At 34.9% G+C, this 15,434-nt stretch overlaps 1 protein-coding gene across 1 annotated transcript in view; it reads right to left on the bottom strand.

The window, feature by feature from the left end:
• The window catches only part of LOC110457194 (angiotensin-converting enzyme-like), a 49,368-nt gene that overhangs the window by 24,641 nt on the left and 9,293 nt on the right, over positions 1-15,434 (bottom strand). Inside the window, exons 5-21 of the mRNA XM_021508355.1 lie at positions 15,284-15,381; positions 14,816-14,985; positions 13,937-14,160; positions 12,823-12,967; positions 12,193-12,291; positions 11,626-11,748; positions 9,326-9,644; positions 8,261-8,419; positions 7,223-7,310; positions 6,388-6,531; positions 5,985-6,176; positions 4,858-4,955; positions 3,722-3,894; positions 3,275-3,399; positions 1,445-1,543; positions 961-1,105; positions 626-724 (exon numbers count right to left, since the gene is read on the bottom strand). Of these exons, the coding sequence (XP_021364030.1) occupies positions 626-724; positions 961-1,105; positions 1,445-1,543; positions 3,275-3,399; positions 3,722-3,894; positions 4,858-4,955; positions 5,985-6,176; positions 6,388-6,531; positions 7,223-7,310; positions 8,261-8,419; positions 9,326-9,644; positions 11,626-11,748; positions 12,193-12,291; positions 12,823-12,967; positions 13,937-14,160; positions 14,816-14,985; positions 15,284-15,381 (2,500 nt within the window). The remainder of the gene's footprint in view (positions 1-625; positions 725-960; positions 1,106-1,444; positions 1,544-3,274; positions 3,400-3,721; positions 3,895-4,857; positions 4,956-5,984; positions 6,177-6,387; positions 6,532-7,222; positions 7,311-8,260; positions 8,420-9,325; positions 9,645-11,625; positions 11,749-12,192; positions 12,292-12,822; positions 12,968-13,936; positions 14,161-14,815; positions 14,986-15,283; positions 15,382-15,434) is intronic.

The following is a 15,434-nucleotide window of genomic DNA, read 5'->3' as shown; positions in this document are numbered from 1 at the left end:
GCCTGGGGCGATTACTTAACTCGTCGGGTAAGCCAGGGGTGTGAAAATCCAGGTGAAGGGGAGGTATCGGCAAACGAATGCAAATAACAAATACTATTCATTACGGTCAAACGGTATCGCATATAAGCTCTATGTGTCAGGCACTGGTCAGGTAAAACTCCGGACACTCATAAAATTGTTATTTACCTGTTCTTTTAACTTGGAGCCGAACCCATTCTTGACAGCTTAACGGTCGCTGTAATACATGTACTGTGTAACACGCATTGTGAAATTGTATAATCTTGATTATTGTGATGAGAAATTACAGATATATACACAGTGTACATTATCGCATACGAGTCTTCCGTATTTTTGTCATTCCGTAATTTTGATCTACAAATGATATCAAATCGCACAGTTGTGAGGAGAGAAGAGCACAACGGGGTGAACGATTGCTAAATCGCACAGTTATGCGCACCATGTGTGGACGATGTGCGGACGGTGTGTGAACGATGTATGCACGGTGTGCGCACGCTATTTTTGGTGCGTTGTGCGGTCCAACAACTGTACAATATACAAGTGATTTGACAACCTATGCACAGAAGTTCTGTAATTTTTACTTGGTGGTATAAAAGTTGACATTTACCTTATGTACGGTGTGTTACCAGGAACGTGATACTTGGATCCAGGATCAAAGTCCTCTTCACTTCGTGGGAGAGAAGGAGAGACACCTTGGTACTTACATCTAAAACGATAAGCAACACTTGTCCAAATTAAAAAGAATATATATATAATCTATGTTTTGCAAGTGATCAATCTAACTTGCATCTTTCAACATTCGTTTTGACGACAATTTGCGTAATTATCTTCAAACACACGAATTTAAGTGTACAACAATGATTAGTATAACCAAGAACAGATCTGACAAGTACACTTTGTGAACACCCTAATTCGCGAAAGGGTATTAACCTAGTTACCCACCTCAATTGCCACCATTTCTTGTTATATTCGTCTGAAGTTGTCTCCCCACTAAAGACACTCCAACGCCATTGGTCAATTAGATATCCAAATGGAAGGAACGCTATCTTTCCCAAAGCCATTGACATCAGGAAGTTTATATCACTTTCTGAAAGAAAAAATGCAAAGTTCAGTAAACGATCTTTGATGACTTATGATTTTAGTTTAGCTCAGGTTTACAATTATTATTTTTCATTGGTGAAAACAATCCTTGATATTTGTCTTTATTGTCAATCACAAATATGTATTTTTTTAACTAAACAACAACTATAGTACTTTAAACTGACTTTCAAATGTGTGTGCTGAATTTGTTTTCTTGAACAATCGATATTCAAGACACTGTAATATATGAAAATATCACACACATGACAAATAACAAGTATTGTATCTAAATGAATATCATACAAACAAATTTAAGCTATACACAAATGAAACATCAGCACTGTACCAAAATCTTCTTCGACAGTTTCTAAGAGCCCCAGTTTGTGCAGATGAGCAGGTGTTACAACAGACATGGCCATGACATCTCCCACTGCTTCGTGAAAGCCTGAAACAGTCACAAATAGTACAAAAACATCAACTACATACATGTATTACTTTCTCATTGGTTTGTTAAAAGACTTTTTTCTGTTTTTCCAAATGAAAGGAAAATGTCGCTTATATGTACTTTTGAACGTTTTGTTTTTAATAAAGTCTAAGAAAGTGGAAACAATTTCAATCACTAGTTAAAACAAGAGGCACAGAGGGCCTGTATCGCTCACCTGGATATCTAAACAATCATGGCAAAATATTCTCCAAATGAGATCCAAGGGAATATGCCAGACCCCAAGACCAATCCTTGTAGCATATCTGTATTAGATTTTTCATGCCAAGCAATTTTATGTATGGTTATGGGGTAGGAATCTCAACTGTTTCCAAGCTTCGACTCAGAAACTAGGTCCCTAGGGTTGAGGTCAGACCCCCAGGATCAATTCAAATATCATGACTGCATTTGTCTTTTTTTGCCCAGCATTTGTTTATATAGTTTTGGGGTGGGAATCTCAACAGTTTCAAAGTTATGGCCGAGGGGTTAAGTCTCCAAGGTTGGGGCAGTCCCCAAGGTCATCCTGGAAGCATATGTGCATTCATCTCTGTATACTCAGCAATTGTATATATGGTTATAGGGTTGGGATTTCAACTGTATCCAAGTTGTGACTAAGAAACTAGGTCCCTAGGGGTTCGGTCAGACCCCATGATCTATTCTCATATCATGACTGCATTCGTCTCTTTACTCCCAACATCTGTATATATAGGTTTGGGCTGGGGATCTCAACCGTTTTAAAGCTATGGCCCAGGGTCTACGTCTCCAAGGGTGAGGTCAGACCCTAGGGCCATCTTGGAAGCAAATGTGTATTCCTTTCTTTATACTCAGCAATTGTATATACGGTTATATGGTCGGGATTTCAACCATTTCCAAGTAATTTTTGGCCCTACCCCTTGCCCGGGGGGTCAGCCCCACCATTTGTACAATTTTGAATCCCTGCCTCCAATGAATGCTTCCGACCAAATATGATCGATATCCATGGCACAGTTCTAAAGAAGAAGTCGTTTATAGCAATATAGCCCAACATTTTGCCACGCCCTTAGCCCCCTTGGGGGTCAGCCCCACCATTTGTACAATTTTGAATCCCCATCACCAAGGGATACTTCTAGTCAAATTTAGTTAAATTCCAATCAGTGGTTAAGAAAAAGAAGATGTTTAAAGAAAATGTTGACGGAGGGATGACGGACGCCACAGTATGGCGTAAGCTCACCTTGGTCCATCGGACCCGGTGAGCTACAAATGATAACATAATTTGTTCGTGAGTGATTTAAACTTTTTCGTTATTTTCGAAATCATCCAGGAGAGTGTACTCTGGATCTTATTTACATCTACTGAGTCTAAGTAACCAGACATAACTCCTTTTTCTTAATAAACTATTATTGAAATCTGTAGTTTGATATTGTTACCAGAAAGTAACACGGAAAAAACCTGGCGGATTACCGCAGTGGTGAACTCGCGTTAACACGATAGATTACCGGGAGTAAACATGGATGTGACCTTGAGTGCAATACAGTGCTTTCACCTGTATACCACCTCTTTTCACTACGCGTGCAATACAAAATGCACTAGGAACAAAAGTGACCGGTTTCAATGTATAAGCGCTAGTAAATTTGATGTAATAATTTATTTCGGTTTTCTTTGTAAAACAGGATATTATAGGCGTGACAGATAGATGATGGGGTTTCAGCGTTATACCTGGGTTGGCACCTGCTCTGAATTGCCAAGGCTGATCCTTGTACTGCAGATAGTACTCAATGTGACCCATTTCGTGGTGGATAACTTGGAACGTCTCAAGGGATACATTGGAACACATCTTAATTCTGGAAATATTGAATACAAAACACAGTGAAACATTATAAATCTGGATAAACGTTGTTGTAAAAAGAATAAGAGTGTCTGTAAAACTATATCTGCTTGCAGATGAACTTATAAACGACATAGTCGAAAGCAAGCAGTTATGAGGTTTCTGTCAAGAAATACGGCCAGTATAGCCGTTTCTTATAAAAGAATATGTTTAGTAAAAGCGAACTAAACGTTTGACATATGACGCCAATAGATAAACATGTCGTATGTACTTCAAAGAAAAATATGCATGTAAAGGGGGACATACTTATATAGTAGTTACCGTACATTGCAACTTACCTGAAGTCCTTAGCGTTCCCGAAATCCCAGGCGGAAGCATGACAGACCATATCTCTTCTATCGGTTGGCCGTTCCAATATTGAGTTTTCCCAAAATGACAGTGGCATAGCAGACAAATTGAGGGACACAAAGAAATCCTCCGATAACTTGAACATTTGATTCACGGTAATATTCTGGGAAAATGAAATCAGGAGATATGTGTTAGCAAAGAGCTGTTAAGATTGATCTTCCAATAACTTGTACGGAATGTATCTAAGTCATGATTGTTACAACATGTATTGGCATAAAAATATACTATGAACTCTATAGTATCCGTTGATAATGGAGTTAAAGAAATGATTATGATGTGTTCTATATACATTTCTGCTACTAACATTGTTTTTTTACACAGTTCGAGTAATACATTTACTAGCTCTACCGCCATCGATGCACAACTCATATGCACGAACGTATCAATCACACCTAGAAGTGACAATGAACAACGGGACAGTCAGTCAAGTTTACACTAACACAAGTTAATCATGATAGGTTTTAACTGTTGTAACTTAAAACTAATTATTATTGGTACGTAAAAGAAACTTCTATTCCTGTTATATATATATACACATGTAAACTTACGTAAAGATATGTTTAGTATTATTCGATTGGTTATTTCGATCGATGCCGATAGTTACAGAAAAGACCATAATGCAGAAATATTACCCAAGCTGGAAAAGGCGGACTAGTCATTATTTGCTGTCACATTTCTTTCATTTTTTTATTGCTTTGTTGTTTTTTTTTACCATGGGGATGCCCTATACTACAAATTAAGAGCGCCTACTCTAGATGTACTTGAGGATATCTTCTTTTACACTGAGCCGTAATGTATATCTCATCTAGGACATCCCAATTTTCTTAAGGGTGATCGACACACTGATTAGTTTTTTTGTCAGGCAGGTGCAAAACGTGATTCCAACCGATATATCGTAAAATTGACATTACTAAACTTCGTTTGAACTTTGTCGTTGGGCGATTGTATAGACACAATAGGTTTTGTAATGACCCTCTGCAATTTTCTTGTAATCTCTGCTAGTTTCCGTTCTGTAAGATAAGTTTGAGCACTGTGTCTCACATAACAGGACGAGAAAAACTACTACCTTTTCAAGCATTGTTTTGGTGATATTCGGGGTCTTTTTGTCTTTGAATGGTTGCACAATATCGTAGATATTGTTCCAATTCTGCGCCCACATGTTACCTACAAATAAGCAGCTTAATGTACAAATTAAGTATTAAAACTATATATTTCTGTTATGCTGTGTTTCAAGAGATTTAGAATGAAATTTCAAAGTGCTTATAAAAAAGCAAAGACCAAGCAACTGGGATACCCCACATTGTACTAACGAAGGTAATACTTCTTATCACATAACATACCCCTTTTATTTTGTCATACGACCATGTCATATATATGGTATTACACATGTTTACTAAAAAATAAGTGTGCTACGATTGGTCAAAACCGTCGGAACTTATTCCTACGACAGTGTATCCACTACTTGTTTTAACTGTACCACATGTAACATTAACTGTACCACATGTAACATTAACTGTACCACATGTAACATTAACTCTACCACATGTAACATTAACTGTACCACATGTAACGTTAACTGTACCACATGTAACGTTAACTGTACCACATGTAACATTAACTGTACCACATATAACGTTAACTGTACCACAAGTAACATTAACTGTTATCTAAATATAATTTATTTTTTTTCATTATTATTTTCATTACAGTTAAATTTGTTTAATATGAAAAAAGAAGATAGAACAAATATCCTGAACATCTTTGCACTACGGGAACGACAGTACCATATGATCGGAGTTTTTACCTTCATAGAGTCAGCTGTTATCATTCTGTTTGAAACTGTTTTCTTCAAATTATGAATGTTATGTGATAATAGATTCTCACATTCGTGTCCACGTCATATTGAATTGATCAATCTCGTTAAATAATTTGATACGACACTGGTGTAAAGGCTCGTGTCATATCAACGTATTGCACTGTTTGATGAATTCAATATGACTTTATAAATGTCGGAATAGTTCGATCAACTTAAAAGGAGGGGTTTCCAATATATCAAGGCCTTTTTTTATAAAACGTATGATCGAATCATTAAACTACTTATCATAAAAGATGATAAGCTTCCAGCTACTATTTTTAAGTGTAAGATTTTTGATGATTCAAATGAAAATTATATTCGTTAAAATAAAAGTCTACCTAGGAGATGGGCAGGAATATGGCCTGACCGCGGGAAATGCTCTTTTCCATAATACGTCACCAGTTTGCCCTTGACGTATGTATGAAGTTGCAGATATAACACCTGTAGCCGGTCTAACAATATGACCAGGTCGTCACGGAGACTGGGCGTATCATACCAGGAACGCCAGTACTCACCGACATCGTTGTAACCTAGCAAAATGGAGTAGTAATGTCATATTTGTTTGAAATATAGCAATCATCAAATAGGTATAAAATTTTATGTATTTTTCATAACCAATTCTGTACTTCCATTGTAAATAAAAAAAAAAATTCCCTATCAAATTTCATGTTTCCAGAACGAAGTGAAGATTAACATATATGATGTGCCTAAAGTTCCTTCAGTATAACTTTATAAATTTACCATTTTCCTTCGCTCCCTCATTACTTAGCTCCACAAATCTAGCATAATGGTTTTTCATTTTGGGCCCTGTAGCATTTCTCCATGACTTCCAGCCCTGTAAAAGCTCTTCCTGATCTCTTGACGTTGCCATCAGCACATTCAAGTCTAAGAAATAAGTGAAAACCCACTTTGAATCAAACTTTTTCAGTGCAATATAAAGCTAAATATTTATTAACAAAGGCCTTTCAGACTATATAAATTAAATGATAAATACAAAAATACAGACATGAAAGCATTTTTGTAATACATGTATTGATAGTTATCTTGAAAAAATGTAAGCAACAATACTAATCGCATAAATATAAAACATACCACACAGTGCCGTTCGAGCACCCTCGATAAGTGGAAGACATAAGTTGAAGGTTAGTGGTGCTGGTTTTCACTTTTCATCACTCCACTTTTGTTACATACTTACTGTACCAAACACGAGATCAACTAGACGGTACCATCAGAGTAGCCAAAGTATTAGCAAGTCAATCATCGATTCATATATGCAGTACTGGTTATTATGTGGCTTCCATCGACAGCCATTACCAACATTTCTGCTCGCAAGCGCTACACATATATAGGTAACATATAAGATTTCACGATGGACAAGCATAATTGATTGCTGGAAGTAACACATTATCTACTCATATCAGGTGGTAAACAAAGTTACGTTCTGTGTTATAACATTGCAGGATAATTTAACTTGCAAGAGATATCTTTAAAAAGCGGTAGAGATCGGTACTTTACTAAAACTAACTAATTTGAAAATCAACAAACAAAAGCCTAACTGAAGATCATCATATCTTACCTGGCTCCATTTTCAGACATCTGTCCTTTGTAAGGCAAGCTTTGGCTTTGGCGTAAATGGATTTGAGTTTTGCCATCACGTTGCTGCGCTGAGTTAATCATAAATCCATTAAGTGTTTATTATCATAATCATTATAAATAGATTCATTCAGTTTAGAAGCAGAGCTGTAAAATGTTGTTAAGCAAAAATTCACATTCATATAGCAACATCAATCCTGTCGCAATGAACATGGCTTCGAGATGCATATAGGGGAATTCGCCCACCAACAGTCCATCAGCTAAATCATCTATAACAATCTAATTTCTGGTGTAGAAATATATATAATTGTGTAACAGTCTACAAGATTTCATTTAAATCCAATTCCGCCACTCTGAACAGCTGTAAGCTCTGTCTAAATAGGGAGTAAATAACAAAGAATTTAAATCATACTGACACTTCAACAATTGTAATTTATACCATGTCCCGATAGTAAGAGAAATGACAATATTGTCCAAATAGCATTTTGCTTTTGCTCAGTTTGGCATAAAACAGTTTGTTGCATTATTGTATAAGAAATAATTGCATTGTATAGCATATAGAAAATGGAACTGTCTAATATATATAATTTATAATTTTTGTCACATCGAAATGTTATTGTGTAATACATATATAGTATTATTATATATCATCCGGAAATCGTATTGCATAGCATATCGACATCGTATGGTATTACTCCTGTTATTACCTAGAGAAGAGGCATTATACTTTAACCATCATTTATTAATATTTGTTTTGTTCAAGTAAAATTATCCTAGAGATAACATTATATTGTATACGGTGTAGCTTAAATGATTCAAAGATCATATAGAAATCTTATATGAATATTATTAGATAATTAAATTAAATTTATCATATACATGTAGTGATATATATCATATAGGAATCTCATTGTGCAGCATTTAGAAACTGCAGTGTGTTCATACAGTAACCTCATTATAACTTATATGAAAATATAATATTTAGGTTAAAATAAATATCTGCATAACCAAGCTTATGTACCTCCTTGGTCTTCTCTTTGTCTTTTAAGGAGGTACCTTTGTCAACTAAACTGGCAAACTGTTTCCTCATCAGCGGGTCGGGTAAAGTTTTCCAGTTGAACAAGGAACCATTGAGAGCAGCATTTCTACTGAAATCTGATGCTATAAGGTTTGCCTCAACCTATTAAAAACAAAAAATAAATCTGATATAAACTTGCTTTAATTATCAATTAAAAGGTAGCTGAGAGGGCCTGTGTCACTCCCCTATGTACTTAAGTAATATGGAGAAAATATGCAATAATACGTTCAATGATAATATTTTGTCAGTATTTTTGGATCCGGCTTTCAAGATCTCTATTCCAGTTAGGGTTTAATTATCTTTGTCCAGTTATTCTTTCTAGAAAAAAATATTTAAGTTTGACGAACTTTCAAGGAACTGACTTAAACGCTAAAACTGCCATCTTTGTGGCACATGTGCTTTAACGCAAATGTCAAATCCTAAGGATCAACGATGAAGAAATATCACTAAGACACGTTTATTTATTTATATGGCTATATGTAGCGGATATATATTCTTCCCATGTAACGCCCCCTTAACCATGTCCAATTTTCTGCATGTTCTGCAAAACCAAACTGGTAACGCCGTTTCCTAGTTATGACATTGGACTAAGTGTCGTCAAAGTATAGGCAGGACCCCAGGGAAATTATGGAGTCGTAATATTTTTTGTCTTTTCAGGCCTAAACAATATATACAACTATATGGTTGTTGAATAAAGACATTTTTAAACTGAGGAAAATAATTTTTCAAAGCTTTTAATCGTCATAGCTCATTTGACTCCTGTCAACAGTTAAAGCTGGCGTTTATTTAAACATTTTACATTAGGGTAAAATTGTACTTCTTGCCCAATGAGCATACTGATATTTCGTTGCTGTAGAAAATCTTATAAATATGAAGTGTATGAAAGTAACTTCCCTAACTTGTTGATTGGCATAATATCACTGAATGAAACAAAAAGGGAATGGAACAAATGTCTTGATAAAGGCCGCATGTAGTCAGATGAGTTCTATGAACTTTGTAAATACCTACCTGTTTTTGCTGGTTGTAATCAGTGATATTTGTGACGTAATTCCAGTAGGCAGACATATAGAATGCGTCCATTTCTTGTACCTCATTGTCATAATTCAAAAGGAATTCTTTGGCTAACTCAGCATCGTTGATTAGCTCTGGTTCGTCCTGAGGACACTCGTCAGTCCAGCCAATCGTATCGTTCTGATTCTGTTCTCTCAACCAATCAGTAAGCGGCTTGAAATATTCCATCAGTGGTTCAGCATTCATTTCTCGCTGACCTGTAATCTTTTCCATGGCCTCCTGCCAAGGTTGCGATGAACCCATTGCCAACATATCTCTGTATATCCGAAAAAAATAACACAACAGTTTTGATTTAATATGTATCAGCGAGTCATGTTGTCAATCTGAAATTACCTCAATCAGATATGCTGTCAATACATATAATGTTATTCAGAGACATTGCGTAACGCCAATGTAATCAGCTATTCATATCGTCCATCAAATATATTGTACATATGATAAATTGTCAAATATGTTGCCAGTAAGATATGCTATCAATGAAAAATGCTGTCAATGAAATATGTATTCAGTAAGTCATGTTGTCGATGAGACATTAATAGTACCACATATTGTCAATGATATATCTAATAAATACGAGATGTTGTCAATGAGATATATAATAAATACGACATGTTGCCAATGAGATATGTAATAAATACGACATGTTGTCGATGACATATATAATAAATACGACATGTTGCCAATGAGATATGTAATAAATACGACATTTTGTCAATTGTATAGCAAATCAGTACGACATGTTGTCAATGATGTATATAATTAAAACGACATGTTGTCAATGAGATATATAATCAGTACGACTTGTTGTCAATTAGATATCGAAATAGTACGACATGTTGTCAAATATATATATAATCAGTACGACTTGTTGTCAATGAGATATATAATCAGTTTGACTTGTTGTCATTAGATATCGAATCAGTACATGTTGGCAACGGTATAGCTAATCAGTACATGTTGTAAATGAGATATATAATCAGTACGACTTGTTGTCAATTATATATCAAATAAATACGACATGTTGTCGATGAGATATCTAATCAGTACGAATTGTTGTCAATGATATACATAATCAGTTTGACTTGTTGTCAATGATATATCAAATAAATACGACATGTTGTCGATGAGATATATTATCAGTACCACATGTTGTCAATGATATATTAAAAAAAAACGACATGTTGTCAATGGTATATCTTACAAAAACGAGATGTTGTCAATGAGATATCCTATATGTAAGACTTGTTGTCATTGATTTTATCTAATAAATACGACATGTTTCCAATGGGATATCTAAAAAATTCGACATGTTGCCAATGGGATATCTAATAAATACGACATTTTGTCAATGGTATAGCTAATCAGTATGACATGTTGTCAATTAGATATCGAATCAGTACGACATGTTGTCAATGATATATATAATCAGTACGACTTGTTGTCAATGATATATCTAATAAAAACGACATGTTGTCAATGATATATCTAATTTGTACCACATGTTGTCAATGATATATCTAATTAGTACCACATGTTGTCAATGATATATCTAATTAGTACCACATGTTGTCAATGATATATCAAATAAATACGACATGTTGTCGATGAGATATCTAATCAGTACGATTTGTTTTCAAGGATATACATAATCAGTTCGACTTGTTGTCAATGATATCTCAAATAAATACGACTTGTTGTCAATGATATATCAAATAAATACGACTTGTTGTCAACGATGTATCTAATAAAAACGACATGTTGTCAATGAGATATCTAATCAGTATCACATGTTGTCAATGATATATCAAATATATATCATGACTCGTCCTTTATTAACCATACTGTCAATAACTCAACAATAACATAGTTAGATCTCTTGAACCATTACAATTACAAGAAATAATTTTCGTCCTATTTGCTATATTTTATTGTTCGTGCAATACAATAATTTGAACGAGTTCTGGAAATTGTTAGATCTTTTGCGAAAATTATATGACTACTACATTATTATTAATATCACTAAGTCACTCGTGGTGAAACTGCCTTATAATGGACATATACAAATGGCCCACAGTGGCCTATTTCAGCTATTACAATTTCCCGTCGGATGATTTAAGTTATCCTACATTAACTAATCTAATTGATGATCAAAAGTATAAGGAAGTGTATATTTGCCTGTTTTTAAGGTGAAGTATTTTTGTGTTCCAGCATATTGAAGTATATACTATTTCACTTACCCTAAGAGTTTACCTGCTTCTCTTGACTGGTAGATGTCACATCGGTGTAAAGGACCTGTTTTCCCCGCGGCAGTACATAAGGCCTTATGGAATTGAAACTGTATCACAAAACTAATAAAGTACCTAAAACAGACCATTTAAGTCCCATCAATACATGTTGTAGGCCAAAAAGACTGTTGCAACGTTTATTTTAAACGTTTAAGTCACATGAATGTTTTGTTATCCTCCCATCTCAACATACAGAAACGGTAACAATATTAAGAGGTAGAGAGAAGGTCCTCTTCATTTGAATAGGGCCCAATATACAACAGTAAGTAATTATTTAAAGAACTTCCAATATATTTTCGACTTTAACTGCCCCACCCTCCCATTTCCTAATTGTTGATATTTGAACATGAGGTCCCCTTCATTTGAATAGGGCCCACTATACAACAGTAAGTAGTTATTTAAAGAACTTCCAACATATTTTGACTTAACTGCCCCACCCCTCCCATTTCCTAATTGTTGATGTTTGGACAAAGCGTTCAATAGATAACATTCTAATCACATAACAAATACACCTTTCACCTGATGTAGGCAGTGTTGGACGCGACGTGGTACTTGGCCCCTGCGTCAAAGTCATCTGAAGTCCTAGCGATTGGAGGCGACATCCCTTGTAATTTACACCTATTATATAAAATAGTTGCTTGTTACTGCATATCGATGTTAATATACATATTAACATGTGTTCCGGGTGTTATGTTTAGCACCACACATTGACCTTACCACTATGACCTTACGCTGTTGCAAAGGCAAAGACGATACATGAGTATAAATAATAATTGATTAAGAACAAGACACTCCACAACTACCATTGCTGATGCGAGACATTTTCAAACTTCCGTGATCATTATTCGACGCTCTAGATAAACGTAGCAGCTACGTTAATGCAAGCAAGAACTACAGTGTCTGTTACATGTATTTTTGGAGTGTTACGTTTAGAAAGAGTAGGTAGGAAGGAAAGTACAATAACAGATTCCAAATTCTGCAATGCGTAAAGCAATCGATTGTTGTCTCTTCTGCGTATCTTTCTAGTGGAAGAAACAAAGAAAACCCGATTTAAATGGGCCCCACATAAGTCGCCGCTTTCGATTCATTGTAGGAAATAAGTCGGTAAGCGGAATCTCATTATCTTAACGGCATATAGATTTTACTCACCTTAGCTGCCACCATTTTTCGTTGTATTCTTCTGGAGTTGTCTCTCCACTAAAAACACTCCAACGCCATTGGTCGATCATATATCCGAATGGAAGGAACGCTATCTTTTTCAAGGCCATGGACATTAGGAAGTTGATATCGCTATCTGAAAACAATCGCAATTTACAAGCACACAATAAGAATTGAAATATTTTTTGTTTATTAACAGCAACAAGAAAATCATACCAAATACTAAACACCAACAGAAAACTTCCATAAGGTGAAAACTATCATACCAAATACTAAACACCAACAGAAAACTTCCATAAAGTGATTACTATCATACCAAATACTAAACACCAAAAGAAAACTTCCATAAGGTGATAACTATCATACCAAATACTAAACACCAACAGAACACTTCAATAAAGTGATAACTATCATACCAAATACTAAACACCAACAGAAAACTTCAATAAAGTGATAACTATCATACCAAATACTAAACACCAAAAGAAAACTTCCACAAGGTGATAACTATCATACCAAATACTTAACACCAACAGAACACTTCAATAAAGTGATAACTATCATACCAAATACTAAACACCAACAGAAAACTTCCATAAAGTGATACCTATAATACCAAATACTAAACACCAACAGAACACTTCCATAAAGTGATAACTATCATACCAAATACTAAACACCAACAGAAAACCTCCATAAAGTGATAACTATCATACCAAATACTAAACACCAACAGAACACTTCAATAAAGTGTAACTATCATACCAAATACTAAACACCAACAGAAAACCTCCATAAAGTGATAACTATCATACCAAATACTAAACACCAACAGAAAACGTCCATAAAGTGATAACTATCATGTGGGCTTGAACAATCAGGATATCGTTTTTTAAGTTATGCATATGCAGATTGCAAAGGTCCACAATACATTTATGAATGACTGACTGCTTATATTTAACTTTTCCTGTTATAATAAGCGTTAACTGTACACAAGTTTATTCATTTTGGTTGTGGTTACTGTCTTTGTTTTGAGATCTAGAGTCCCAGTTCAAACTATTTTAATATTTAAATCTTAAAATAATGCCTTTACAACGATACAGACCTGAATCATGTACAACGTTGTCAAGGAAACCGATTTTGCGTAGATGTTCTGGTGTTGAGACGGAAAGTTCCATGACATCTCCGACAGCTTCATGAAAACCATTGTTTGCTCCGTTCCTGAAGGATATCGGGAGGTCCTTGTACTGTAGGAAGTACTGAATGTGTCCCATCTCGTGGTGGATAGTCATCAAATCCTCCATGTCAACTTTTGTACACATCTTAATTCTACATAAAACAATGCCTTTTATTTTACTTTTTAGTTTTAATGCATAGTTAATCTTAATTAGCGTTACGCTTTTATTTTATAAACACAGGGGTGATATAGACTTTACCGGTAAGATGGGCGAAAGAGTCCCGATTTACCGTCTATTAATGAAATATTCTGACATACACGGATATTATCATTTTGTGTGATCATTCAAATTCGTTGAGCTAAATGACTATGAAAGTGAAAGCATATGTTCTACCAATTGTTATAAGTATTGAACGCGCTGTAGATTATTGATTATGAATGCTAAATATAAACAAAGTTAAATATATACATTAAAAGTACGCCTTTACGTCTAATAACATTTACAGTGTACAAATTCTACGATTGGACTGTGGTTTGCAGAATATCTACGATTACGAACAATCATAATGACATCATCAATGTGGACAGATGGTTTACAATCATAGCTAACATACGAGAGTTTTGCTAGTGTTTAATAGGGAAATACGCTGCAAAATGAAATACACACAGATTATTTAATGGTTTTCCGTTGAATATCATATATTTATTTTTATTTATTTTACATTAAGTCTTCCTCGATAGGGAGAAGAGATATGATAACTGTATTAAAATATTGGTAATCGATACACCGGGTCGTTTTTGTGTTACCTGAAATCTTTGCCATTATGGAAATCCCAGGCAGACGCGTGGCACATGACATCGCGATCCTCAGGCTTAACGATCATAGAGTCTTCCCAAAATGATTGTGGCATTTCTAGAAGACCTAGTGAGGTGAAGAATTCCTCCGCAACCTTGAACAGGTTCAACGGCTTAAGTCCCTGAAAATCATAGGCATAAATCAGAAAAAAAACATAGGCATACATAAAAAAACATAGGCATAAATCAGATTTTTTTTAGGCATAAATCAGAAAAATAACCCATCAATTAATGTCATGTATCCACTTGTCACGTATTTTTTTTTTAATTTAAAATGCCACAATCATTTCTGTTCTAAAATTAACTTTCCTATAATGCACCAAGATTGAATAGTATCACCTACTTGATTTATATAGATAAAGATAGTTAAATTGTACATATTCATGTCAGTGTGTATGATAACAGTCAACTGTTACTCACAATTTTTTGTAACCTAGAAGTAACGTCCATACTGGATTTGCCCTTGAAAGGTTCCACAAGGTCGTATATGTTATTCCACTGTTGTCCCCACATGTTTCCTTTATACATTTAAAGGTAAATCACCAAATGTCAATCAACATAATAACACTGT

Source organism: Mizuhopecten yessoensis, unplaced genomic scaffold, assembly GCF_002113885.1.
Source record: "Mizuhopecten yessoensis strain PY_sf001 unplaced genomic scaffold, ASM211388v2 scaffold9035, whole genome shotgun sequence".
Taxonomy (NCBI): Eukaryota; Metazoa; Mollusca; class Bivalvia; order Pectinida; family Pectinidae; genus Mizuhopecten; species Mizuhopecten yessoensis.
This window is presented reverse-complemented; position numbering and strand designations above follow the sequence as displayed.